The sequence below is a fragment of the Falco peregrinus genome, chromosome 1 (genome assembly GCF_023634155.1).
Source record: "Falco peregrinus isolate bFalPer1 chromosome 1, bFalPer1.pri, whole genome shotgun sequence".
Classification (NCBI taxonomy): Eukaryota; Metazoa; Chordata; class Aves; order Falconiformes; family Falconidae; genus Falco; species Falco peregrinus.
This window is the reverse complement of record NC_073721.1, coordinates 115346427-115374403: the sequence shown is the minus strand read 5'-3', so window position 1 is coordinate 115374403 and position 27977 is coordinate 115346427. Positions and strand designations below refer to the sequence as shown.

At 39.4% G+C, this 27977-nt stretch overlaps 2 protein-coding genes and 1 long non-coding RNA gene across 3 annotated transcripts; 2 read left to right on the top strand and 1 right to left on the bottom strand.

Annotated features, from left to right (window-relative positions):
• Positions 1 to 592: 592 nt before the first annotated feature.
• MYEF2 (myelin expression factor 2) lies at positions 593 to 25721 on the top strand. Its single transcript, XM_055809788.1, has 17 exons — positions 593 to 921; positions 5976 to 6205; positions 7429 to 7481; positions 8747 to 8754; positions 8864 to 8957; positions 9819 to 10010; positions 10678 to 10831; positions 11249 to 11298; positions 11382 to 11445; positions 11595 to 11696; positions 11895 to 11945; positions 12020 to 12088; positions 12376 to 12474; positions 15092 to 15163; positions 16374 to 16576; positions 16686 to 16737; positions 18577 to 25721. The coding sequence occupies exons 1-17, from the start codon at positions 686 to 688 to the stop codon at positions 18738 to 18740; spliced, it is 1893 nt and encodes a 630-aa protein (XP_055665763.1). The 5' UTR covers positions 593 to 685; the 3' UTR covers positions 18741 to 25721.
• SLC24A5 (solute carrier family 24 member 5) lies at positions 19458 to 27924 on the bottom strand. Its single transcript, XM_055809802.1, has 9 exons — positions 27826 to 27924; positions 27479 to 27655; positions 26001 to 26084; positions 25806 to 25909; positions 25387 to 25487; positions 24331 to 24614; positions 23397 to 23603; positions 20345 to 20446; positions 19458 to 19784 (listed from the first exon to the last, which is right to left on the bottom strand). The coding sequence occupies exons 1-9, from the start codon at positions 27908 to 27910 to the stop codon at positions 19462 to 19464; spliced, it is 1467 nt and encodes a 488-aa protein (XP_055665777.1). The 5' UTR covers positions 27911 to 27924; the 3' UTR covers positions 19458 to 19461.
• LOC114013295 (uncharacterized) lies at positions 25826 to 26766 on the top strand. Its single transcript, XR_003556199.2, has 2 exons — positions 25826 to 25931; positions 26491 to 26766. It is a non-coding gene; the product is annotated as an uncharacterized LOC114013295 (long non-coding RNA).
• Positions 27925 to 27977: the final 53 nt, after the last annotated feature.

Below are 27977 nucleotides of genomic sequence, written 5' to 3'. Positions count from 1 at the left end.
TGTTTTGTGAAGCAGAGAGAAGTCGGTGACAGCGGTGACTGGCTTTAGGATCAGTCAGCACCACGCTCCCCAGTGAAGTGAAGGGTGAAGCCGCTATTTGCTGGGGTGGACAGTGCTACTGGAAACGAGAAGGCGAAGCGCTGAGCTTGTGCCATGGCGTATTTGTCGTTAGCACCCTCCGCTTTGCAGACCCCCCAGCCTCACCGACCTGGCTGCGGTGAGGGGCCTGCGCTGGCGTCCCGGGGCTGTCCCCTGCAGGTGCGCGGGGCGGGGGCCACCGGTCGCCGCGGGGGTGGCGGGGCCGGCAGCCGGGGGACTGCGCACGGCGGGGGCGGCCGGCCCGGGCGGGGAGCACAGGCCTGAGCCTCGGGCAGAGCTGCCCGCCGGTGGGCTGCGGCACTGGAAGCGCGGCCGGGCTCGGGCCCGGCGAGCCCCCAGGCGAGCGGCGGGCCGCGCTGTGCCGCTCCTGCGGGAAGGCCGCTCCGCCGCGGCAGCGGGCCGGCCGTGGGCCCTGCAGCCCACCGAGCGTCGCCATGGCAACGCATAAAGCCGCCTCGCGCGCCCCCTCCCCGCCCGCCGCAAGCCCCGTTCTCGCGAGACTTGGGCCGGCCCGGCGCGGCGAGGCCGAGGCGCTCCGGGCCTCTTTTCAAACCCAGCGGTAGCGGGGCCGCGGCCCGGCGACGAAATGGCGGAGAACGACAAGCCGGAGGCTGCGGCCGCCGCGCCGCAGTGCGGAGTGGAGGAGGCCGCCCCCGCCAACCCGCCGCCGCCGCCGCCACAACAACAGCAGCAGCAGCAGCAGCAACAGCCGCCGCCGCAACAACAGCCGCTACAACAGCCGCCACAGGATCAGGAGGCGGCGGCAGCAGCGACAGCGGCAGCAGCCGAGAGCGGCGGGGGCAGCGCTAATGGCGTCAAAATGTGTGTGCGGGGCCGGGGGGCGGTGCGGGGGCGCGGGGGGCGCGGGGGGCCCGCCTAGGCCGCGGTGGGGGAAGGCGGCCGGCCCTCTCCTCCCTCACGCCCCGCCGGGCTCCTCCCCCGCCGGGGGACGGGGCGGCCGCGGCCTGAGCGCGGAGCCGCCGCGGGGGGTGGCGGGGGAGACAGCCCCGGCCTCGGGCAGCTCCCGGCGGGCGCACGGAGCGGGCCGTGGCCCGGCCGCGGGGGAAGGCGGACGTTCTCGGTGGAGTGGCGGCCGCTGAGGGCAGGGCGGCTGCGGGCGGGGGGCCCGGGCTGAGGGGCGCTGCTCAGGCCGCCTCGCAGGGCGCGGGGCCGGTGTGGCCTACACCGCGGCTGGCCGGGGTGACGGTGCCGCTGCTTACCGTCGGGTATGTTTTGTAAAGCCGTTGGACTAATCGCGGGAACGGTGAGGCAGCGCTGTAGTGAGCGACTCTTTAAAATCAAGCAAAAAGCCTGCATATGTGTGCAAACTTTTCTTCTGAATTGTAGCATTATCCTACGTGGAATGTGCAGACTGTGCCTTACCTAGCAGGTCTGAGAGGAACGTAGGGAAAGGGAGCAAGAAATACCAGCTCTAGAACAACACTGCAAATAACTTTTTTCTGTGTTTGGTCGTTCTTGATGTCAGGCTTCAAGGGTTATCGCTCTTCACACAGACTAGGTTTTGGCCTTGTAGCACTGGAATTTCAATATTGCTTCCAATGTCGTTTCAGACTTAGAGGAAAAATACACTTATGGTAGACTTACTGTTGCAGTACATCAAAGCTGTTGAGATCTGTGAAGTTTTGACTAAGCAGCCCCCGTCCGGTGCTGTTGTGTTTAAAGAAAAAAAAAAAACTAAAAAATGCACATGAGATCAAGTTCAGTATAAAGGTGGAGGAATAAAGGCGTACTTCCTGCCTTTACTTGACTTGCTGTGAAATTCAAATAGCTTACAATTTATAAATTTCACATTACCATGAAACAGCAATTTATTTTTCTTTCCCTGAGCCTGGCCCTCAGCTTCCAAACTATGCAAATTATAATTGAGTTTTCGCAGGGAGATTGCAACCCTTTTGCACCTTTGAGGCATATAACTTTTTATTGCCTTTTGGGGTTGCTACTGTTAAAATAATGACTTAATTTCGCTGTATCCCTCCTACTGTCAGTGATTTTGTTCTTTTCCCTCCAAAACCAACCACAAGCAAATGAAAAATCCCAGTCATTCTGGGTGGTAGACATTACAGCTTGAAGTTTGAAAATAATGCAGAGTTCTTGGTAACAGTTACAAATCTTATTCTTTCATATGTAGTTTCCAGTCTTCCCCAAAACATATGTACAACGGATTTAGCTGTCAGTGTGTAGGTGAAATATAATATTTTAAAAAAAGTATTTCAGTAACCATGTTTGCTTAGCGCTCACATTAAATTGGAGGGGAGTCCTGGTCTCAACTTGCACAGTTCCCTAAGTTTATGGTACTGAGCTGTGGAACTGTTGTAACAAAGCTAAACTCAGCTGTGTGCTTTGGAGTTGTGTCGTGGACTTCTTGCGTTTCTATCTCTGCTGATCTTACGATTTGTATGGACACTTGTGAGCAGAGGAGTAGAAATCTGTTTTTAAAAAAACCCCAGATTTTAGGGCTTTCATGTTGATTTATCTTGTGCTTATTATTTTTTAGGCTTCTAGTTTTGTATATGGAAACCTTGTCTTTTGTTTCCAAAACTTTATGGAAGTTCAAAGGTGTTACTTTTCAAAAGGTAAAAACTGCTCTTTCTAATCAATGGAGGACATGCTTTTTAAAAAGAAATTAATGTAGGCATGTCTCTTTCAACCCTAGAAATCTGCTAGTGTTTTCACAGGCTAATGTTAATTAAACATATAAAATGATTAGTTCATACAGAAGGTAAAAGGTAGAAATCACTGTTGTTTTTCCCCCAAGAAAATGTCCACTCACGGTTTCTGAGACTGTCTTCCCTGTAGTCTATAGGTGACTAATGTGACATCGCTTTGAATGTGTTATTTGATTAAAATTATTTTTTAATATTCAAGGAGAAGGGTAGGAGCTACATCCACAGAAGGATCTCTGCCTCCAGCTTGTTCGCTGGCTTGCGTTGGTTTTGACTCATATGAGAGTTTTGCAAGAAGGATTATTTATTTTAATTAATCCTGTATTTTTAGGAGACTGACTGTGATCCTCAGACCTAGGTGAAGTGTGTTCTTGTTTCCCAGATGTAAGTGTTTATGCTCACATCTTCTGTGGTCTCTACTGGTTTGTACAGCCAGGTCTTGTACAGCCTCTGGATTCTGTATGTGGAGACCTGGCTCTTCCTATGCACCACACTGAGCACCCAGGGGCTGTTTCATAATCCTTTAAGCAGGAAAGAGCTTAAAAGGCTAGAGAGAATCCATTGCTTTAATCCTAAAACTTAAGGAAGAACTCAGATTTTGCTAGGAATCTCATTGGGCAGGAGTTTTGCATTCACAAATGGGACTGGATTGGAAGGAGCTGAACTGACAGGAAAACCTGATACTCTGCTCTTTCCCTCTCCTCTCCCTCTGGCTCCCTCCAGTTCCCTGCATTGTTCCCTCCATTTCACTTCATTACACAGCCACACAGGAATTGTACTGCCACAACAGACAGGATGGTGTGGCAGAGGAATGATGCAGAGGGAAGCTGGAGGATGCTTGAACCAGATAACTTGTTGCTGACTTCATTTTAAATTTTACAAATATTTAGCCCAGAGGAGTGTCCATGCATTTCTCCGTTGCTAATCCTTTCTTAATCCACTAGTAAATGCAAGGACTGTGAAGTTCATATCATAGGAGTACTTTAAAATTGGGGAAAAAGTCGTGGGAGAAGTATGGATGTATTTGAATTTATTCCTCCCTGAAAAGTGCCCAAGCTTTAGTAGTAATATCTTCAGCTTCATGAAAGGCAATTTGTATGTGCTTTTGAGTGCCATTTATGTGTCATTTACTGCTTTGTTAATAACTGCAGAGAGCTGAAAATACTCGTTGCAATCAAAATTGGTGATCTTGCCATACATTGTGGTTATAAAACTGAAATGCCTGTTTTGGCTAATTTTACACCAGAAACCTTTCAACCTGTCAAAATGAGATAAAAACTAAGCCTTCTGAAATGTGGGAAAAATTGTAAAGACAGTGATGTAATTTAAGAAGGTGGGTTCACAGTCGATCACTTTTGACAGTCCTGCAGGACATTTCCTTGTAATTGATCTAACTTTGGTGGCTAATGTGAAAATAAACATTGGTGTAAAAGTACTTTTAAAATTTCTGTGGTGGGTTGACCTTGACTGGACATCACGTGCCCACCAAGCCTCTATCACTCGCTTCCTCAGCAGAATGGGGCAGGGGGAGAAAATAAGATGGGGAAAACTCCCCGGACTTGTGGGTCAAGATAAAGACAGTTTAGTGAAGCAATAGCAAAAGCTGTGCAAGCAGAAATGAAGGAAAACAGAAGATGTTATTCTCTACTTCTCATCAGCAGGCAATGTCCACCCACTTTCCGGGAAGCAGGGCTTCAGTATGTGTAGCAGTTGCTCTCAAAGACAAACATAGTAAATAATGAATGGCCCCCCTTCCTTCTCCTTTCTTTTAGCTTTTATGTCTGAGCAGACATCATGTGGAATGGAATATCCCCTTGGTCAGCGTGGGTCAGCTGTCCTGGCTGTGTCCCCTCCCAAGATCCTGTCCACCCCCAGCCTATGTGGGGGTGGTGGTGGGAATGCTGGAGAGGCAGCCTTGGTGCTGGGCCAGCGCTGCTCAGCAGCAGCAACACACTGGTGTGTTCCCACCACCTTTCTGGCTACCAACACAAAGCACAGGGCTACAAGGGCTGCTGTGGGGCTCAGCCAGACCCAGTACAGTTTCTCATTAGCTGTGGTGAGATGTGAACTGGACATTGATGTATATCTCTTAAGTAGCACCTGTAAATGGATCATGTTTGTGTGGGTTTATCACTGAATTCTTTCAGTTCAGCAGTTCACTTTTTTAAACTAACAATTCAGGCACCTTGGTTCTCTGTTAGCATGCTAAATCACCTCGTGATAGTAACACTTTCAAGAGTGCTAAAGAGTTCTTGCTATTTCATCTCATTATCTTCAAAGTGTCTAGGTTTTTCAAAGTTGAGATTGGGGCTGCTTTAGGGGAAGCGAATTTTCCTGCATTTTCATCTAAAAATAAAAAGATTTTTAAAAGAGAACAGCTGCTGCTGCTGCTAAATTTTTGAAAGACTGAGGGCCAAAGTCTATTATGTTGTTGCTTCTAGTGGATAATACCTGGTGACTTAGTTAGTCTTAGATGGAGAGCATACCTTAATACAGCTATTTCTTATGCATTTAGCAGGTTTTCAAATTCCAGTAGCATTAAGCAGTGAAAGTGAAGGAGCATTTTTTGTTCTTAATTGAATTTTAATTTTTGTCTAAAAGCAGACTGGCACAAATTGTAAATAAAAATTATTTGTGTGGTGAATAAGATGTAATTTGATTTACAACCTATTAAACTTTTTATGTCTTACTACTATTACATTGAATGAAGTATACCAAGCTGTTAGTTAGGCTGTTTCAACTCTCACTTCTGTGGTGAATGTCATCTGAATTAGCCAAGTCTGATGTGAAAATTATTGAAGCACCAAAGCATGGGTGCTGTAGCTTATTTTTCAGCTGAGTCATTTGATATTTGTAGTTTCATAGTACCGTCTTGCTGAATCTTGACAAACATAATGGAAATGAGATGTAACTGAAGTGGAAAGATGTACTTTCTTTACTTAGAGTAGTGAGTAGATATACTATAACATTATTTTTTGTTCTAGATAAAGCAAAAGTTTTTGAAATTAGACTGGTAACATGAATTTATTTTTCCTTATTTGAAAAGCAGTGTTTAACATCCTGGAAGTTCTAATAGCATAGGAGTTATACACACACACACACACATACATATATATATGTATAGGGTGTGTGACACTCTACTGATCCAACACAAGACTAATTTTGTTTGGCTTTTTTTTTTTTTTAATGTAGGGATAATGATGAGACGGCAAAAGAAGAGAAAGCACCTGTGAAAGAGAAGTACATTGCAAAACCGAAGGCAATCCCTTCTCTTGGAAACAAGAATAGATTCCATCCCTATTCAAAGGACAAGAATGCAGGCACTGGAGAGAAGAAGACTATTAATCGTAATAGAGTTTTTATTAGCAACATCCCATATGACATGAAATGGCAAGCTATTAAAGATCTTATGAGAGAGAAAGGTAACTTATTCTTTATAATATACTTCACGGAGAAAGGGGTAGAACTTAAATGCAATGTGTATGTCCTTTGAGCCACACAGATTTGATTTGATGACTTTTTTTTTTTTTTTTTTTGGCCTTTACTTGGTACATCTATCTCCCTTCCCCCTCTTTCATCTGAGACAATTGCATTGCAGGGTAGAATGGGTAAATGAAGTGCTTACAATCTTCTGCCATTCTAGTGTGACAGTAGAGAGTATATGCATGACCTCATGACTTCTTAAAGAGATTGTGTTTCGTCTAGTTGTAGTCTTCGTAGATTTTTTTTTTCTTTTAAGGGCTATTGTATTTAAGCAACACATTTAGTGTGTTAACATGAATAATAAAGGATGTCTTTCAAAAGTTGTTTTGTATTTCTTTGGTGGAATCTGGCTGTGGTATTAACTTTGTCTGCATTGTCACTACTGCCATGACTGTTTGTCTGGAGATTTGTATTAAAAGCTTGTTATTATAGTTGCAGTTCTGCTGGAGTAATCTTAAAACCCTAAACATTTTCTTTTGAGTTTAGGGTAAAATAATACTAATACATGAATTCTGTAAAAAGTTAGTTCTGTGTTTTCCTTGAAAAAATGATTCTTCAAAAGTAATGCAAAGCACACTTGGCTTTTAGGCTGTGAAAAATGCCAAAACCCCCCTTCTGTAACTGCTGGTTTATCTGTTGTAAGGTGACGTGACTATTTGATTGGTTTATTTACTGAAACTTCCTACTTAGAAAGTGAGTGGCTTGCTGTGAAATATTTGATGTGTAAATTTGGTTATTATTGAAGGCAAACGTATGATTGAAGACATTCAGGTAGAAAGTCACCTTAAAACAGGTGTTGTGAGTAGGATGATAAATTTAACACTCTCCAGTGAACGTTGACGTTTCATTTGTTAGGTTAAGGGACTGTGTATATCTGAATTTGTTCACCAACTATATCATACTGGCCAAAACATGATTTGTAGTATGAATTAGGTTAAATATAGTTGTTTGTTCTTAGCTTTTTGAGAATGTGGCTGCTGCATATTTCTGAAAATTAGCTAAATTTTATATAGCCATTGACAGGAGGTACGCTGGTCTGGTTTTGATTGTTGGTGAATAATAGGTGCTTCTCTGTAGAGTTGTGCACAGGGGCACAGTAAAGAAAGATACTGGTGTTAAATGCATTGTCTCTTGGTATTTTCCCTTTGTATGTCTTATGTAGTTGGTGAGGTTACATACGTGGAGCTGTTTAAGGATGCTGAAGGAAAATCAAGGGTAAGTGCCGTGGGCAACAATCTGCTAGAGGTTTAAAAGTTCCTCAGCAGTTTTATTTTTGTATAATACCTGTACCAGTTATTGGGAAGTAAGTTTCATTTTTACACTGATTTTCATCAAGGTAGCCTTGAGGATTCTGTATTAGAAGTAGTCTGACACTTTGATGCAACTCACGCTAGCTGGCTGTAAAGGACAAAATACTTCTGTAAATGTTAACAAATGGCATTTACTTAATTCTTCTTGTTAGCCAACATCTTTGTTTTGGTACGAATCTGTTTCATATGAAGGACCTTCAATAAATCACTGATCTTATTTAAATTTTGTTAGTGTAGTATTCTCTTCTTGGGGCCAATGAGTATAAAATGTTAGCAAAGAATATACTGTTTGAAGTGCCTGATTTGACAGCTTTGCAGGGTTGGTACTCTAAACACTGGATTAATGTTATTTGCTTTCTTAAAACTAAATGGATGGAGATGGTTGGTAGCCAACAGAGTGCCAGCAATGAGGCACTAAGAGTGAAGATTGTTAAAGCTCTTTTGTCTTCTTAAAAATAGTCAAAAGTTTGACCAATAGTAGGTCCAAACCTGCAGCGAGAACACCAGCAATGCAGGTTTTGGTCTTAACTGAGGTTGTATCCATTGTTGTAAATGACTTTCTTTAATGCTTGTTAAAACTAAAACATGCTGTCAGCTTTGCTTTGCTTAAAGCAATCCTCAACTCTTTGCTTTATTAGGAGGATTCTGGTGCAGTCAATAAGGTTATTTTCTTACCAAGTAATTTCTCAATTATGCTAGTAATACTGAAGAGGTATGCAGACTCCTTGTTCATCGTACTGGTATACTTGATGTAGGTAGATGTGAATTTTGTAGTCACTGGACAGCTTTTAATGACACACTGAGTGTCTTGATTGGTTTTTGGTTAAGTTTTTGAGTTATTTTCTTTCCACCCTTTCCCCTCCACCTCCTCTCCCCAATTGTCCGTACATGGATCTGTGTGGCATTTTTCCAATTCTGGTTTGGCTCAAAGAGAATATAAGATAATGTATTCTCTTGCATTTGAAAGGTATGTATGTTGAGAAAGTAGGAGAAATTCAGATTGGCTACCAGTAAAGAGCATGTATTATGGATTTTGAAGCTGCAAATAACTTCAATAGTTATTTAACAGTGAGCTGGGATCTTTAACTGGAATCTTAAATGTTCTATTATATGTGCTGACTGACTGCTTTTTTTTTTCTCTTTACATATGATCACGAATCATGGATGTAGGGTTGTGGGTAAGTTTCTTTTTCTATGTGTGTTGAATCTTACGACTATACAAACATTCTGTTAATTTTAACATTGTAAACTTTATTTTAATACTCTAAATGTTTTGTTCTCTCTAAGTGTGGTTGAATTCAAAGATGAAGAATTTGTTAAGAAAGCATTAGAAACTATGAACAAATATGATCTTAGTGGAAGACCCCTGAATATTAAAGAGGTATGGTTATTGCTACTGCTTTTAACTTGAAATAGTGAAGATACTAGAACTACAGAGATGGCAGTACAGTGTTTTGAACATCTTAGCTGTGTAATTTCCAGTTTAATTTTTTAATGACATTTTCTTCGCGGGCTAAAGTCCTGTTGGCCTTGGTACTATGCCGAGTGAACTGACAAAAAGTGTGTCCTAAAGTCAAAATAATCTGTTTTTCTTTAAAACAACTTCATATTCTTACTTTAGTGTCATTAAGTCTTTCTCAGCCTAAATGATTCTATGTTTACATTGCTTACCTGCTTCAAAATATGGCACAGAATGAGCTGAGTATCAGACTACCACTACATATGTGCAAAAATGGGGCTGGAAGTAGAGAACTTGTGCTGACTGGAAAGTGAAATTAATGTCAACATTTCTGTTGTAGTGTTGTAGTATATGATGGTGTCTGATGCCGTTCTTTTTGTCCTGTTACAACTTCAATAATAGTATTATTAAATAAAAAAAAAACCAACCCAACAACCTAATTAAATTAATTCAGTTCTTGGAAGAAGGTGCTAGACTGACAGTCCTTTAGATTGAAATCTTTTCTACTTGTCCATAGGCTAGGTACAGCATGTGAAGTGGCAGTGCACGCTTCCTCAACAAGTGCTTTGCCAATATGCCTCAACCCTCATCTGAAAGGACCCACCTCTAGAGGTGAGGGAATTAGGTCTCCATGCTCATTCAGTTCTTGATCCCTCTGACATGGACAAGGATATTAGTTGATAATTTTGATGGGTTTATGTAGAATTTCAAGTCGTACTTTTTTGTTTGTTGCCAGTCCTTTTGTTGATGATTAAGTTGGCTTTATTTTTGCCCATCTTTCAGGATCCTGAAGGTGAACATGCTCGTAGGGCATTACAGCGTGTAGGAGGACAGTTTCCAGGAGGACATGGACCCGATGTGGCACCTGGAATAATGAATTTGCCACCTTCTATTCTCAATAATCCAAACATTCCTCCTGAGGTTATCAACAACTTGCAGGCAGGCAGGCTTGGGTCCACTATTTTTGTTGCTAATGTAAGTTTAATTTTTTTTTTATAACTGTAATATTTGATCTCTAGAAACCATCTTATGTTCATGCATAGTTCAGGTTTCATATAAAGAGGAAATGGGAAATTAGTTCACAATTAGTATATTAAGCTAAAAATGTTGGCTATGTATACAGCTTATGGACATGAAAGATAAGTTAAACTCTTGAGGCTGACATACACTTTTAATTATTGCACAGTCATCTGTTGATTTGAAAAAATATTTTATACATCTTTCCACTATAAATTTATGGTTGCATTTTTTTTTAATTAAATGTATGCTTCAGTTTATCTTGCTAGTTACTTTAGACTAACAAACTGTTATATTGGAACTTTTAAAGTTCTTTATTTGCACAAAAGAACTATGGCTGCAAGAGGACTTTACGGGAGTACAGCTGCTCTTGACAAGAACCAATCCATTTCTGAATGTTAATATGCTAATTAAAGTAAAATATGTGCATGTAGTGTAAATTGTTGCTTTTAGTTGACATTTTTTGACTTGATTGCAGTGTGTCTATATTAGAAAATCCCAGCTATTTACATATATCAAGCATTTTGTGAAGCTGAAGGGTTACAACAATGCAGAAAATCTCTTCCAAATGTACTGGCAGAACAGAAACATGCTCTGAAGTCACTAATGTATTTCTGTGTGTAAGCTTGACTTTAAAGTTGGGTGGAAGAAACTGAAGGAGGTATTCAGCATTGCTGGAACTGTGAAGCGTGCAGACATCAAAGAAGATAAAGATGGCAAGAGTCGAGGAATGGGAACAGTTACCTTTGAACAAGCGATTGAAGCTGTTCAAGCAATATGTATCCTTGGTTTTAAAAAATAGCTGGTCAAATACGGATTAGTCTTTAATAGCTTCTGATAGCGTCGTTTTGCAAATGGTACTTACTTGCCTTGTAACTAGTATGTAGGGACTAGAGTGTAATACTGTGCATATATGTTTTTGTTAGTGACTGAATTTACTGCTGGAGTCTAAAAAGGTGTTTCTGATAATGTTGAACAAGATTAAAATATGTGGGAATGTGATGTGTGAAACTGGCTTTTATATACATAACAGCTTGCATAGTTTCTGCTGGCCTTTGAATTGGCATTCTAAAGATTAACTAAGGAAAGGTAAGACTCCTAAAAATGGTACAGAAATAAAATAAGTTATTACAGTGATTCTTCTAAAATAGTTAAATTGTCTTCTGTAGTTGATTTCTTGACTTGAATTTCTTCAGCTATGTTCAATGGACAATTCCTGTTTGATAGACCCATGCATGTTAAAATGGTAAGTTGCTTACTTTCTACCTTACATGTCTCTTTCAAAACATTGAAAGGATCATATTATGACATCCTTGTTTTTTTTATCAGGATGACAAATCGATTCCTCATGAAGATTTCCGTGTTGCAGACAGCAAAACTTCACAATTACCTCGTGAGTTCACACTGTTTCTCCTCCTTGCACTTAATATATGTTGATACAGTCTTTTTGTTTGTAGTTTGTTTGTTAGTACTTTTGCTTACTGTGGTCTCTATGATACAGAGGAAAATCTTTTTCTTGTGTTACTTGTTTTTGTTTTCAAGGTGGTCTTGGTGGCATTGGTATGGGACTCGGACCAGGTGGACAGCCCATCAGTGCAACACAGTTGAGCATGGGTGGTGGAATGGGGACCGTGGGTCCAGGAGGTAAATCTGTGATCTTAAATTTTGACTTTTACAGAGCTTTAAGTTTAACATTATCATTTCTGTGTTTGGAAGAATGACATACTCTTGACAAAGCAAGCCTTGTGTAGTGTTCTTTTGAGATGTTAACTGCCTCTGCGTTTTTTTAAATCAGTTAAGATCTTACCTGTCTTCTAAAGTGTTCGTCTTTTTGTTCTAAAGGTATGGGAATAGACGGTCCAGGATTTGGTGGAATGAATAGAATGGGAGGTGGTACGTATAGTCAAGTTCTTTGCATTAAGTATTTTTTTAATATTGTATAGAAAGCACCCTTCCTTATTTTACAGGACTTGCTGGATTTCGTGGAATTGAAGGAATGCCTAACATGGGAGGATTTGGAGTCAGCCGAATGGGAGGTAGGTGAACATTGTTCCTGTACACTTAGTAGTTTGCTAATATTGATTAAAAGCCCTTTCTTTTGGGATGGGTGATGTAGATGAGTTCAAGGGAAATACAGTCAGTGGCATGAGTAGAGGCATAGGAGCTGGTGTGGGAGTTAAGCATTTAGTAGGCGCCTCTGACTTGTGCCTTAAACCCACTTCTATTTAACCAACCAGCTGTGAAACGAGTGTTGTATAAACACCAGCTTAGATATATGTTAACAGAATATTTCTGGTGGTGTTTTTTGCTTTGTTCCCTACAGAAATGTTCCGTGGTGGAATGGGAGGAAATATGGACCGAGAATTTGGTCGTAGTGACATGGCATTGAACCGTGGGTTTGGAGATTCTTTTGGAAGGATGGGTATGGTAACTGTTAAATTTCCTGTGGCAAATTGCAACATACTGGGCGAGTTTTACTAGAAGAAGAAACTTGGTTTCACTGGGTCATCTTCCTCTGTTCCTTCTCCCCTGGTCATTACTATAAGGATGTAATCTGAGTATTTATTTTAGTTGTTGCTTAGAGTGGAGGTTAAAGTGTGGGGCTTTTTCCAGTCTGTAAAATATATCCAAAAATAACAACTTAAGAAATGCATTTGGCTTCATACTGTTAACTTTGTGAGGTATTGAGTCTTTTGGGTATTAAAGTATACACTTCTGGTAATTGTGAAGAAGCTGCCCATGTACCACCTTTGTAACTTCCAGGAGCCTGCTTTTGCAAATGCATGCTGGAAAATTGTTTTTACTGCAAATAAGGTAGCATTGCATGGGAACAGTGAATTTTGGTGCCCTCCGTTTTCTTCCTGCTTTCTGAGCTCAAGCAGCTCGGAATGGGGTTTATTGGCCTTTCCTGTAACTGAGCCACTTTGTTTTGTTTATAGGTCATGTCTTGTTGGCAGAGTTCATCTTGTTACTTTTGGGTTCCCTCAAACAAGATACTTTTCTCTCTTAAGAGACCTGGGAGTGCCAACAGTTCTTGCCCTTTGTTACTATACTTTTACCTGGATGAATGCAGTATAGGAGACAGGTTTCCTTCCCCCTCCTTCACTGTAACTGTCTACTTGCAACATAGGATAAAATCTGTTTCTTAAGGGAAAATCCAAAGCCACTTCAGTTATAAATGTTCATGCAAGCAGTAGACTTCCAAGTCTTCTGGTAACACACATTGGTTTTGAAATGAATGACGTGGCCACTGTGAGAAACTGATGTGGGAGTCATTCATTCAGTAGATCCAGCAAGCTTCAACTTAAAACCAATCAGCAATCTTGACATCTAAATACTATTCTGAGAACCAACATAAGAGTTTCCCAGCTTTTCCTTAAATAATGGAAGGAAATTGTAGGGTTTTACAAATACAATAGTTAATAGATAACATATTTAATCAGGGAAGACCCTAGTGTACTCCTGTTGCTATATTTATGTTAATGGCATCTTAAATGCTGTGAGTGCGTTTTGCGTTAGTATCCTGCCAGTTTCAATGAGGGCAACTTAAAGACAGTCTTTGATTGGGCTATGGCATCAATTAGTGAAAATGAGGATGTTTGATTTGCAACAGAATCATTGGAGTTGCTGTTTGAATAGCCAAAATTTTGAAGTATCCAAAAAATCAAAGGTTGTGTCATAGAGCATCTCTGAGTATATAATTTTTCATTGGTGAAAAGCCAGTGGGGGGAAACTACAGGTAAAGGATGTCTCTAAGGTCACAAACAGCTGAAATCTTGCTGATTAGGATTATTTGAGCTTTCAGGTTGTTTTTTGGGTTTTTTTTGAAGTGCATCTTAGACTGTTGGAGAGACTTTCGTTTTTCTTCTCTTTGAAAGAGCAGGTGTAGCAAACAACTAAGGTTTTCTAGCTCTGGAAAACCAGCAATTTTTGTTCTTTACAATTCTTTTTAAGGGCAAAACCCAGTCATGTTGACAGAAGTCTCAAAATTTGACTTGGTGTTTCATTGCAAGACCGTCTCTGGCCTAATGAACAAGTAATAAGATCATCGTCATATGCAAACCATTGGCTGAAGCACTGGGAGTAATCCTGCTGGTGTTGAAAGAGGGTAGTTTTTTTTAAACAGGCTAGTCCATATTTTTTGAGGTCTTGGTATAGCTATGACAGCATGTTGTCTGGAGACAAATATTTCCCACAAGAGACTGGCAGGGAGCAATTGTTGCTGTTTTGAACCGTGTGGAGAAAACAAATCTAATGGAAGACTCAGGATGACCTTTTTTAGATACTAAAATGATGGTATCTAGCCAAAAGATGACAGTTACAGATCTGTTTTCCCATAAGTAAAAACTGAGCTGTTTCTTCTAGGTGTGAAAATCAAGCAAGAAAAATGCAGCTGACAGTTGCACTCTGTTCTGCAGTGACAGGAATGTAGTTCTTTTGAGTTTCTACAATTCTAGAAGCTCCCTTGGGATTATTTTCCTGAATATTAGCACTTCAATGAAAAGAACTATTTTTACCTCACTCTAGAATCAGTCTCTGATACCATTCTGGAGATTCCACAGTTCTGCAAACAGCTTTTGTTAAGCATTGATCCCCTTTCTTTCTCCTTTCTCCCCACTAAATTCCATCAATTCATCTTCATCTGCAGTAAAGACATTGGGAGAGCTGCTTCTCACTTTTGCACTGGTTTCCTAAAAATGGGAGAAACTAGGTCATTTCTGTACTATGAAGTTCAAATAAGATGAACCCTTCAGTTTGGAGGCTGTTCTTCCCAATGTGGGAAATGGCTCATTTAGTTTTAAGATATATGTGCTGCTGACAGACTGTCAGAGGGGGAGAAAAGCTAGAAATAAGTAAGAGTAGCTTAAATCCTATAATAGAGAAGGAGGAACTTTCCTATTTAATTTAAATAATAAAGGCACAGTTTCAAGTGTTCTATAGAAAAGAATTGCCGGGTAACGTTGAGCTCAGCGTGTGCTTTGTTGTCACTAACTGGTGGTTTCAGCATATATCACTTTGTTATTTTTTTTCCTGTTTAGGTGGTGCAATGATTGGTGTTTTTGCAGGAGGAATGGGAGCGCCTAGCATGGGCCCAGTAAGATCTGGAATGAGTAGGTTAACTTGTTTCAATAGAATGTAAATGCATAGGCAATGTAATGATATGGTGTATGTGTAATTGTATCAGGGAATTTAGTTGTGGTGTAGTGTCTTGCCAGTGTTGGAAGAAGTAGAATTCTGTTGCATGTGACTGCAAGTCTGATAGTCTTTAAAGCTGTTTTGTTGAGGTAAAAGTTCAGAGGAAAACTTGCTAATAGTCTTTCCCTGAATCTTCGTTTTGAAATGGTTTTAACTTCTGGCTTGGGGGGAGAAGTGATTCAAGTAAACTTGCGTTCCAGAAAAAAGACAAATAGGCACAGTTATTTTTGTGAACTTCATGAAGCTGAACTTCAGTAATCTTTCATAACTGAAATAAAAAATCAGCCTTGAATTTCAGATTATCGCTCAGTTTAATTTTGTGCAAGGCTCCAGTACTAATTTTGTATTACAGCAAACGTCTGAGTTCCTCAGGCTAGAGCAGATGAGAAACTAAAAATCTCACTAGTGGCAATCTTGAGAGGCATAAGGCTTAAAGAGAAGGTCCCTCATGAATGATCTTGATAGTTACGCTTTACATTAATTTTTAATTATGAATCTAGACAGGTTTATAATAGGATATTTGAATGCCATTGATGTTAGATCTTTATATATAATATACATTAATATATTTCGTTGTGTGTGTCATAGGAAAGTCCATGCTCTTCACAGTACTTGAAGTAGCATCTGTTCTCTGCCAAATACGCTTTCGCTAGAAGATTGTGTCATTAAGTGTGGGTACAGCTGCACTAAGTAAAGCTGAATGTGAATGCAGGAAGCAAAATGAACAAGCATATATGGTCAAGTTATTTGTGTCTTGACATTGTTGCAGTTATTTACTTGATCTCTTTTTGGTACAGGTTACCAGGATTTTATTAATAAAACCGGACAGCCTTTAAATGTGAATGCTTTACTTGTGTTCACCGTTTTACTACCTTAGTGTGACTAATAGCTTGGTGCAGTTTGGTTTTTACTTTTATTTCAGAACTGACACTTTGTATCTTCCAATACTAGCCATGCTACTAGATAAATCACTGCGCATGTATGAAGCTATGTTTTATATTAAAGCAGTTTTATTAAAGTTATTTTCCTGACACAAAATAATTTTTTAAATTATTTTTTTTAAATACTTGCATGTTTATTACTAAAAAGATTTTTGTTTTATCCTCCTTTTCTTCCTCTGTGTAGGTGGTGGAATGGGTGGTATGAACAGTATGGCTGGAGGAATGGGAGTGGATCGGATGAGTTCTGGTTTTGATCGAATGGGACCAGCTATGGGTGGAGGCCTGGAAAGGAACATTGATATTGATCGAGGATTTGTGCCTGGCCCGATAGGAGGTGGCATGAGAGAAAGATTAGGCTCTAAAGGCAACCAGATATTTGTGAGAAATGTAAGCATCTGAATACGTAGAAACATGAGCTTATTTTGTGTGCATGTTTGATTACATGCTCTTTGTCTCTTTGTAATATTTTGTTATCAATAATGCTTTTTTATTCTAGCTTCCTTTTGACTTGACCTGGCAGAAGCTAAAGGAGAAATTCAGCCAATGTGGTATGTATATGAATGAATCTTAACCCTGCTCAGCTTCATCGACTTTGTGTTTTATATGGTGTTTATTAGATAAGGACAGGAAGACAACGTTGTTGCCTTATCGTGAAGAAGAATCTGGCTAGCTTAGTCCTTCTTACTTCCCCCAGTTTTCCTGAGTTATATAAATAATGTTTAGGCATGACATAACACACGAGCCCAAGGTACAGTATGGGCTCTGGTGGCTCTGAGCGCACATCTGCTATAAACCTTTAACCCGTTCTACTTACTAATTACTCTTTGAGCTTTTTCTTTTTTGAAGCAGGTATTATGTATCCACTGGCCAAAACAGAGTATATAATGTAGCATTTATTTTTAGACAAATGCATGCAGGGACCTGGGCCGTCCAGGTTATGCATTGCTTCCAGAAGTGGTGCTGCATCAAATCAAGAGTTAGCAATTTTGCCAAAGTGGCAGATTGTTTTTTATTCAAATAGATGATCCCCATTAGCATATTTGCAGGCTGTACTGCTTCCTCTTTATGTTAAGAAATAAAGGCCCTTTTTATATAAGATAAAGGATTGCTACAAATATCCAATAATTCTTTTGATTTAATTCAGAAAAGCTGTTTTTTCACAGAAGTATATGAAAAATGAAACTTGGATGTAGAAATATGATTATTTTGTTTTGAAAACATACTTTTAGAATGGAAAGCTTTAACTGAATTACAGGATGGCTTTTCTTATTTTGGAGAGACAGAAAAGACAAAACATACTAAGACAGTCTTCATACAGCTGTTTACAGATTTGATATACGTTAGAACTTGCAGTTCAGTTATGAAGAATTTTCAGGTGTTCACATGTTTTTGTAGCTGGAGGATACAACAAAACAGGTTCTCTTTTTTTTTTTTTTTTTTCTTAAGTCTTAACTGCTTGGGCAACTTTCAGATAGTTCAGAATTATTATTTTTTCATGATCTCCTTGGCAACTAACAGATGTAATAATTATGTTGAATTGTTTTTAAGAATTATAAGCACAAATATAAGCAACAGATTGTATTCACACCAGTATTGTAAGGAAATATAAAGACTGTCTCTATGTTCAGTTTCTTTCAGTGAAAGGCTGGTCTTCTATGATATTTAAAAATAAAAAACCTATGTATTTTAGGGGAAAGTTTATTGTTCCTAGTGGTATCTGGGGGCTTGGAATTGGTGTGCTACAACATACCATAAACAAAAACTCATTAGCTTCCAGGCCTTGGACATTCTCTGAGGTACCAAGACATCTAGATAAAAACGTTGCCTCATGAGTTGAGTGTCCCATCTCAAGAAAATGTTTCGGGGAATTTAATAGTACATGCTACTTGCCACCAGTCCTAGCCTGGTAACTTTACTGTTTTCAAGTCTTTTAATTTTGCCGTGCAGCTTCTTTACAAAATCGCTTGATTGTTGTGATTGCTTGATAATGTTGTGGTGAACATGGTGGACTGGATTGAACTGTAATTCAGTTAACACCTGATGGTAGTTACACTTCTGGCAGTCGGTAGAATGCAACACAAAACTTGCCCTTAGTGTTATAGGGCACTTTGTTTCAAGTTTGAGGTCAAGTACAGGCATACTTTCATCTTACGCTAGGGTGAAAGAAGGATTTGAAGTAGTGGATCTTAATTTGGATTCTTCACTGCTGTTTTGACCTGTGTCACCTTCCCTGAATAAGTGAATATACCATCAGTCTGAAAGTGCTGATTTCATACGTCCCCTTAGATTATATTTTAAAATGGTTGTTTTTGTGACTTCTGACGAGTTCTTTAAGTTGTTAGTGCACTGAAGACTTGAAATAACTGCTGTTTAACTTATTTATTCAGGTCATGTAATGTTTGCAGAAATAAAAATGGAGAATGGAAAATCAAAGGGCTGTGGAACAGTCAGATTTGACTCACCAGAATCTGCTGAAAAGGCCTGTAGGATAATGAACGGCATAAAAATCAGTGGCAGAGAAATTGATGTACGCTTGGATCGCAATGCATAATTTAAAACTGTGTTCAGGAACATTCCTATGTCTGTTTAGCTTCTCTTATCCTAGTAAGTCATTTTTAGTAACATTGTATGCTTACAAAAACTGTAAAAAGGAACTTTTAAATCCCACCAGCCTTTAACAGTATAGTGTTTAATATACTGTGATACTTGTTAACTGAATCTTACTATGTTTGGTTTTTAAAGACAATTTGCCTGATTTTTGTTGTTTTTTTTTAGAGGCACTGAGCACCTGCAGGTCCCTGTAGACCGTGGAAGCTTTGGATGCTCAGCGCCTTTGGAAAATTAGGCCAAGTGTCTCTAGTCATTCAGTTTAAATGAATGGTTATACTGTTTTTAATAAAATAAGCCATTTTCTCTGTTAATCTCAAGATTGCATAGTGGGATTTGTTTAGTGTTTTCTGATTTTTATTTTTTTCCCCCTCAGCGTGTATCAACATTGTAATGTAAAAACTAGATGTCTTTTTTCAGAATTTTGGTTTTATATGTGCGTTGTAGTCATACTGTAATTCTTGACTCTAAAAGAAAGGGCTCCAATTAGGCTGTGATGTTTTCGTTCTACTTAATATTACTGTAATGACATGACTTAGTTCTGTAAATAAGATTTAGAGCCCAATGGGAGTTTTGATTATTTTTTTTTTATTTTGACTAAATGAAGAAACCAGTCTTTCTCTCCTGCTTTTTATTTTTTTCATCAGTATAATAACTGATTAAAACTAGTTACCACAGACCCTTGTAGGATTGTTGCCTATGATGCCAAGTTCATATAAAATTGCTAAAACAGTAAATACTAAGTACAGTACAAGACAAATTCCTCCCAACTTTTTATCTATTTTCCAGCCATTCAGATGAACTGCCAGAAAAATAAAACCAACAGAACAGATAAGAGAAATGGCTGTGTATGTCAAACCACTGCTGTTCACTTCTATGGGTCCTGATGTATTTATGAAGGCAGTTTTTATAAACCAGGGTATTCCCAAACAGAGCATATCAAATACATTGGATCCTACAATGTTAGACATAGCCATATCTCCATTTCCTGTAAAAGAAGAAGTACAAATAAGTCTGCTTAATTGTATTATACGAAGCTGCTAAACTGTTTTGGAGGAACAGGCTGTCAGCCTTCAGTTTCTTACAGAGCACCCTTTTCAGACTTTGCATTGAAAGAATTATAGTCACGATTCTACAGAATATGGTTTTGGGTACCACAAGCATTAAAATAAATAATATAAAAAAGGTCTCCCTAAATCACCAGCATCTGCACAGTTGCACTTAAGATAAGCTAGACAGGCTATTATAAAATCCAGTCAAGTTGAAAATACCAAGACCTACAGTTCTGTTTTGCAGTAAAACTAACACTTGATCAACAACAAAACAAACTAGAATACTTCTCTGAGATACTGAGAGGTTTTTAAAAGTCTGAGCCACAGCTGCTTCAGGTAAGCTATTTATTTATTATTAGTAAATTAAGCTCTAGAATTCGGAGCAAAACTTTTGAAGTTACTCCTTGAATTTCTGGAAATGTTGACTAGAATTCTTTTTTTCTTGGTACCTTTTAAAGACATGCATTGGAATGAGCCTGAATACTAAAATCTTTACCTTTTCGAGCCACCAGCACGCTTGCAACTGTATCTGGTACACTTGTTCCTGCTGCTAGTAATGTGAGACCCATTACTGACTCTGGAATTCCCAGTGTTTCACCTGCAGTTGATAAATAACGGTAGAAAATGCAAGTATGTTTTTAGTGTAAGTTTCATCTGAAGAAGTTGTTTTGGACTTTGTTTGCTGGAGAAAGGATTAGTAATCATACAGTCATTTCAAAAGGAATGTGTCAGCTAACTCAACTAAATATGAAGTGACTGAACCATGAAATAGTTAAAAAAAAGAACAACAACAAAGAAAGAAGTCCTTGTTCTTCAGTCAAATAGAAAAAGAATTGTAGTATAGTAACTGTCTTTAAGTTCCTCAAAGACCTGCATGGAATGTCTCCAGTGGTCAAGACAATAGCAATTATTAATTTTCTTGTTTCAGATACAGTAGAAGTTTAAATACCTAACAATTTACTTTTTTTTTTCTTTTTTTTTTTTTCCTTGTAGAAAATATAATAATGTCTTCTATGTTTTTGGGCATCTCATTGTTAGTGCTCAAAGCTCATGAAGCAATAACTATAACCACCCTCTTTAAAGGTAGGGGGGAATAAAGCACATGAATTTACTTGGGGAGGAGGGTCATTGGGATCATTACTACAGTACTGTCTCTACATGGCCTTACCATTTCACTCCAGTTAGAAAGTTCTTTTGTTGGATTTTGAAGAATCAAAATGCAGAATTTTTATATGACTTTTAAGTGCAAGTAATCTTTTAGAAGTGTGAGTTTCTTCAGGTAAATACTGGTTTAAATTAATAAAAGTTTAATTGTTACTGAAACAGCAGCTTATTTTTCCCCACTTGTTTTTTAGCCTTACATGTCCTGTAAGCATACTAATTTCTCACTTAAAATGCAGGGATTCAGATCTTCAAAACTGTTTTAGCAGCTGTACCATTCAAAAGCATCGATACGCTGAAGTATTTGATACCTCTATTCAAACTATTAAGTTACTAGTTTTTCTTAAACTTTTTTGTTCACTAAAAAGTACCTTAATATTTTTTTTTTGAAATCTGAATTCTTACTTGCAATATTTGAACACGAATAAGAACAGTTTTCTTAAAGTAAGAGGCAGTGCTCTGTAAACTTAGGTCAGCAATGCTTGCCTAATACATACCAGCTTAGTCTAGATCAGCCCAGTAAATTTATGTTTGAAACTATTTGTTGGTTCAGAGGGACTAACATGTTCCTGTTGCAGAATTTGTACTGGTATTTATTCTTCCATCACTGCTAATGTAAGAGACTTGTAGGATGAGGGACTGACAAGATCAGCTTTTATAAACCATTCAGGCTGGAAAATAATAGGGTCACGCCAAGCAAACCAAGGTGAATACAGCCTTATGTACCCAACGGTAGTTTCTAGCCCTCTGAAGGTTGTAAGAAAGAATTTAAACTCAGGTGAATCTAATTTTTCTGTTATTAGATAGATTTATTTTCCATTTAATGTGTAGTTGTTTTTGGGTTTTGTTTTGGGTTTGTTGTTTTTTTTTTTTTTTTCTGGCAACTGACCATAAAAGAGAGAATGGTCTTATTTTTCTAGCCTTTAGTTAATTTTGTGCATTGGTAGCAGTATCCTGCTGTAAGTAGTCAAATTTTCTTTGCTAGCAACAAAAAGGTGTACTAAGTTAGGTTTGTTCTTGACCATCAAAATTTAGTCCCCAGCTATGCTACCGTCATGACATTCTGATAGGCTGTATATGCAATGATAGAATCTTTGAGTCAACCTTCATGAAAGAACCTGGACTTGAATGTAATGTGTGTGTAACTTTTAGCATTTTAACGTGTAAATAGAACATATTTGACATAGAAGTAGTGGGCCAAAGACCCCATATTGCTTGTGATGGCTCTTCAAATTGGACTAACACTAATACACTGTTTGAATCTCCAGTGTACCTGCTTTCATATGAATTAGTGGTTTGTCTAGTAGAACAGCCATAACTTTCATTTGAATCCTGTTTCAAAGGCTTCTAGCATTCAGACAGTAAACCCTTGCCCTTTAGTTACAAGTGGAAAATTATTTGGCCAAGGAGTGAACCTGGTGGGTGTTTTATCCAGTGACCTACTAGTAATTTCTCAAAGGTTTATCAAACGTGTAGGTCTGTTTCTGCACTGAACAAGGAGTTATTCATTGAACTTAAGTTGAAAACGAGTTTAGGGTGCTGAACTAGCAGAACACTTGAGTAGGATTAGTGAGCTATAATGTGGAAATGGCAAGCTTTGTAACATTTTGTTCTTGTTTAGAGATTTGTTTTCTGCTTGTTCTTAAAATGAAAAACTGGATTTTTTTTTCAGGCTGACTGGAGAAACAGTGAAATGAGGAGACTTTTAGTACCTTAAGATATTTTTAAGAGAATGTTTTTACACAGAAGTTCATACCCCTTCTGTCACTTAAATGCAATTCTTTCACTGCTTCACTTTATGATGCACAATTGTAAGAGGTATACATATACACACCCCAAGAATGTTTAATAAACGCATGATGCTGTAGTTGAAATAAAATAGGGCAAAAATTTGGGAGGCTTTTTTGGCAGTTAATGCAAAATCTCTTACTGTAGTGTTCGAGAAAAATGTAGGTATAGAGATAATGAATCTTCTGCAGAACCCTGAACTTTAAATTTCAGTCTTGGTGGATTCCATGTTTGTCTGACTTCAGCTTGACTAGTTTATTGCTGTGTATCTGACAGTATCACTTCTTGAAGCAGTTTAATGAAACTTTTTCTTTTTTTTAATATAGGCTGGGTTTTGTAGCTATGTAAACATTCATGTGATGGTAAGCAGTCTGAAGCAGCTAAACTCTGAATGGTTTTCTTTAGATGGAAGAAGGTGGCAAACTAAGCAGTCAAACATAAGTTTTTATTGGTTTTGTTTGCTGTGTTTTTTACAGCAAAGTATGTGTTGCTAAACTGACTGTTAATTGTGGAAGGGAAAACTCTTTGCAGGGAGAAAACTTTTTTCAGTGATTCTAGACTAGTTGATTCTGTATAGCAGCAGCACTTTAGGTACCTACCTGCTATTGTTACCATCCATACAAGAACGTAAGTTATTGCAGAAATCCATGCTGCTGAAATTAAAAATGTCACCATGAACCAGTTCCTCCAAAACTGTCTTCTGCAATCTGGTATAGTCAAGTAGAATAGTGTAATAATAGGAAGGGATAACACCCACAAAATTCTCTTCATGTCTGCTTCAGGCATGGTGAAGACACTTGGATGATCTGTTGAAGAAAAAGTAACGATTTTAAATTGTAGCATTAAGTTTGAATCCATAGCTTACAGGCATATTACTGGCCTCTGCTTGTGAGAATACTGGGAAAAGGTAAAAAATACTTCGAAGTTCTAGCTGTAGTCTTACCCAGTATCTACATCACACTGGACAAAACTCTGAAATGTTTTATTACCATGTCACTATAGGAGAGAAATAATGTGGATGAAAAGCAAACTTTTCTGTAAAGGTTTACATAAATTTTTACCAAGAGTAAGTACCAACTGCTGTTTTTCGCCTAAGTAAAGAGGAATCTGATGATCTGTGGCTACATCATAGCTATTCCTCTACTTCTGATATCATGCATATTTTTGGCTACAGACCTGCCATTGTCGTAAGAGAATAGTATACATTAGTACTGTACCGATGTGTCTTTCGGCTGCATGTTACAAGCAGTGTTGCTGGGAAGTTTCATATGTGCATTGCAAAGGCTGATGGAAGTCTGCTGTTACAACTGACACAATGAGCAACTTTCCTAGCATTCCTCTAGCAGCTAACTTCATATAAATACTCTCACTCTGATTTTGCTTGATGTTATATTCCAGGGAAGAATCATTTAATTAAATACTATGCTGGAGGTTTTTTGTGAACAAAATCTTAGTGTATCAGAATCTGCTTTTATTAGTACTAATGCAGACAGGCATGCGGAGCGCCAGAGACAACTGTAATAACACTTATACCTGCAGAGATTTTATCAAGCCCATGCAAGCTTGTTGAAAGTTGGGAATAGTTCAGCTCGTCCTGAAAAATTCCACTATCTGTTCTCGACTGTTGACAAATCAGAGGTCCGCTCTCTTCCCTCCATCCAACCAGTGGCTGCTGCTCAGCGTTCTCTTCCATAGCTTTTGTAAAACATGTACAGCAGGGACTGAACTTTTTCATGAGGTATTGGTTGATTTTAATGTCAAAACATAGTACCAGAATATAGCACCCGTATGTCAATAATAAGGATGCACTTTCATACCTAGAATGAAAAAATAGATTTTACATAACATGTAATATAAAGATACCCTCTGACTCTCTTAACTTGCTAAAATGGCTGTTGTAAGGAGAGGGAGAAAATTTGCATGAGTAGCAAAAGGAAAACACACAAAAGCATATATTTGCAGTTGTATGGCTGGTGTTATGGAAGTTCATGAGTGTCCCCATGTCTTTCAGGAGTTTGATTAATACCCCTCCCCTGCTTAATCTTCTTTGTGTATTTGTATAGCTGCATGTTTTCCAGGGTATCTTACTGATGTTTGCAAAATTGAGACTTCATATGATAGAGAGGGATAGTATGTGCTATTTTGAGTTCAAAACTTCAGAGATCCGGTGCTGGACCTGAGTTGTTGAGGCAACAGGAGTTTCGGTGTTGATGGAAGAGTTAAAACATCAGAAGCTCATGATCCGCTGCTTCCGGTAGACAAATGTTTTTCTTAACAGTGATGCTATCAAAAGAAAGGCTCAAAAGGAGTAACCTATGAAGACTAATTGCTGTGGCAGAACAGTTACAGAAATTGTGAAGTCTGTACAGACAAACCTATGCAGATCAAACTTCATAAATATGCAGGGTTTGAATGTTTAGTTAATAATCTTTTACAAGCATTGTGACTTTCTGTTTTTTGAAACCCACAGGATGTTTATTTCTGTTAGTGAATGGCAGTTCAGGCTACTTGAAGTTCGGGTTTTTTTTTTCAAAATGCTGTCTCACTAATCTCCAGTCAACATGAATTTGACACTACTTGTGCTCTTACCAGTAAATTCTGTTGTCAGATATCATCGCAAGGACCGCCGCTACGCTAATTGTATATGCCAGACAGTCTCTAAACAGCGGCCAACAGGATAGCCTCGAAACCTGCAGATCACAGATTCATTTACTTTTCTTAAACTTGTCTGTAATACTTTCACTAAGTGCTGTAAATGCTGCATCAATATGTTGTTTCTATATTATGTAAAAATTTAAGATTCTTAGGAATGACTTGAGTATGATATTTAACAAGGTAGTGTTTTTAAAAACTTTCATAGCAAGTTATCTTAACTGATTACATGCTGGTTTTGCTACTAAATAATAAACTTGGCAGTTGTCATAGTAAGTCTCTCTTGGCTTTTGTTGGTAAATGAGAAAGGATAACCATTGGCTCTTAGGAGCAGAACTATCAAAGTTGATACATACCACGCTGGAAAACAGCCCGCAAGCTGCAGAAATACCAAGAAGATTATAGATTGCTGATCCAAGGATGGTGCTGACGCCGATATCTCCCTTTGTCACGAAGACTCCTATAAGGAAAATGACTCCCTGGTATGTTTCAGTTTGGCATGCAAGGAAAAGAATTCTAGATTCTGAGGAATCAAAACATATGTCTCTTACCTAGAAAAGCAGTGACAAGCTCTGGAGCAGAGCTTCCAGCAGCCATAAAAGTTGCTCCAGCAACATCCTGAGAGAGGCCAAGGCCTGAGGATAGAGCAAAATAATTGCTTAAAAGAAGAATAAAATAACTTAAAGTAGTCTGTACCCTTTACTTGCATTAGTGTATAATGTTAGAAGCTACTGCAGTTTAATAGAATGAAGTTTGCTTACTTTCATACAGTTAATACATTTATTTGAAATTGGTAAAATAATACATTGAGAACACAGCCTCATTTATTGGGCTAATTTATTTCTAACTTTATTACAGAAATCAGTGTAAATACCAGAAAAGTACTGATAATACAAGAGACTTGGGCATGATCTTGAAACGTAAAATAGGCATATGTGTGCAGGCTTTATCTGGTTTATATGGGTAATAATTGTGGGGAGAGTCCTTGGACTCTGGTGTGATATTGCTACATGATCCATGTCAAGTCTATCTATCTTCCAGGGAAATCCATGCTACTGTGTCTTCAGAAATACTAGTTAAATTCAAGCCAGTGCTACGATCTTAAAATCAAATTTTCACTTCGTACGGACAGTGTAAGAGCCTGTGTCTTGCTTGAGTGAAATGAAATTTTTGTTCTGGTAAGTTGACTGTTTCTGAAATGTAACCAACATTGTGGATTGAGTTCTGCCCGCTGAGCACAGGGGTGTGTGGCTAACTGTGGAAAAAAGTCTGACAAATGCTTATTTATCATCAATAAAATACAGCTGTACAGCAGTGTTTAAGCTTACATTTTCTGTAAGTGTTCTGGTCTGGAAAATGTTTTCCAGTGTTCAGGGATAAGTTTCCCTGGGGTGGGTTGTTTTTTTTTTAATTCTTGGCAATGAAATACTGAACTCTCAGCCAAGACCATCTCTTTCAGTGATAGTTCAGAGGAATTATTACAGGTTTGTTAGACTACTTAGGACAGTTGTATCCGTGGTATTCCTCCCCCTCCTGCATCCTGCCTTTAATATGTAAACAGTAGGTCATCCTGCTCCTTGCTGACTACTTAGAGAAATACAGGAACTGGCAATGTACTTAATTCCCATGTTTTTAATATAGGGAGAGTTTTGGTTTCTTGGTTTGGTTCCCTTCCCTCCCTGTTGTGGTTTTTCCCTTTTGCCGGCAGCCTGGACGCATTGTTGCTCACCCCAGAGTCGCCCATCAGCTCAGGTAATCCCGAGGAAGGTTTACCATTTTCCTCCAGGCACAAGGAAAGCAAATTTTAAACGACTGCCTGTGCAAAGTCTAATCAGAGTATGGATTTTTTTCAATCCCTATCAACATATTGTATCAAATTAAATATTGTATTGGTAGGTCTATGCACGGACACTGAAACTTACGTAGTTTTGCCCGCGGAGCACTTGTAACTTGGAAGCTTTTTAAAAAGAGACTGTTCTACAAAGAGGTGCTTAGTTTTGCAGGGAAAAGACGGGGGATGTTCACTTACATTCGCTGATGATCTCTAGGGAGGGTAGGAAGTAATCGTCGCACACGATGGACACGGCCAGAAACATGTAAAGGATAATTAAGAAATAGATAACGATCCCTCCATCCTTCCTCTCCTGCGGTGTAAAAAATCCTTCAGGAAACTCCGATGAAGGAAGGACGCAGCCGGTCCCGTTTGCTGAAAATTGCGCGCAAAGGTGTTACGCCCCGCAGCGCCCACCTGCCGGGGGCCTGCAGCCCAGCCCTCCCCGCGCACCGAGGGCCCGCGCCGGCGGCAGGGCTGTGGCAGCGCGGGCGAGTGCGGCGGGCCCGGGCGGGGGTCCGGCAGCAGCGCCCCCCGCTCCCTACCTGCGTCTGCGGCCAGGCGCTGGGCGCGCGCGGCGCGCGGCAGGGACAGCAGGGACAGCAGCAGCGGCAGTAGCAGCGCCCGCATCGCGGCGGCTCCCAGCGCGGCTCTGAGCGCGGGCGGGCGGCGGCCGGCGCTAGGGCCGGCGGGGTCA

Coding starts and splice junctions, on each gene's coding strand:
- SLC24A5 (XM_055809802.1), bottom strand. CDS start 27,910: ATGCGGGCGCTGCTACTGCCGCTGCTGCTGTCCCTGCTGTCCCTGCCG. Junction 26,085..27,478: donor CCTAGAGATCATCAGCGAAT/GTAAGTGAACAT, acceptor CTCTATCCTCAG/GCCTTGGCCTCTCTCAGGAT. Junction 19,785..20,344: donor CGTGCTGGTGGCTCGAAAAG/GTAAAGATTTTA, acceptor CTTCTTTTACAG/GAAATGGAGATATGGCTATG.
- MYEF2 (XM_055809788.1), top strand. CDS start 686: ATGGCGGAGAACGACAAGCCGGAGGCTGCGGCCGCCGCGCCGCAGTGC. Junction 6,206..7,428: donor AGATCTTATGAGAGAGAAAG/GTAACTTATTCT, acceptor TGTCTTATGTAG/TTGGTGAGGTTACATACGTG. Junction 11,946..12,019: donor AATGAATAGAATGGGAGGTG/GTACGTATAGTC, acceptor CTTATTTTACAG/GACTTGCTGGATTTCGTGGA.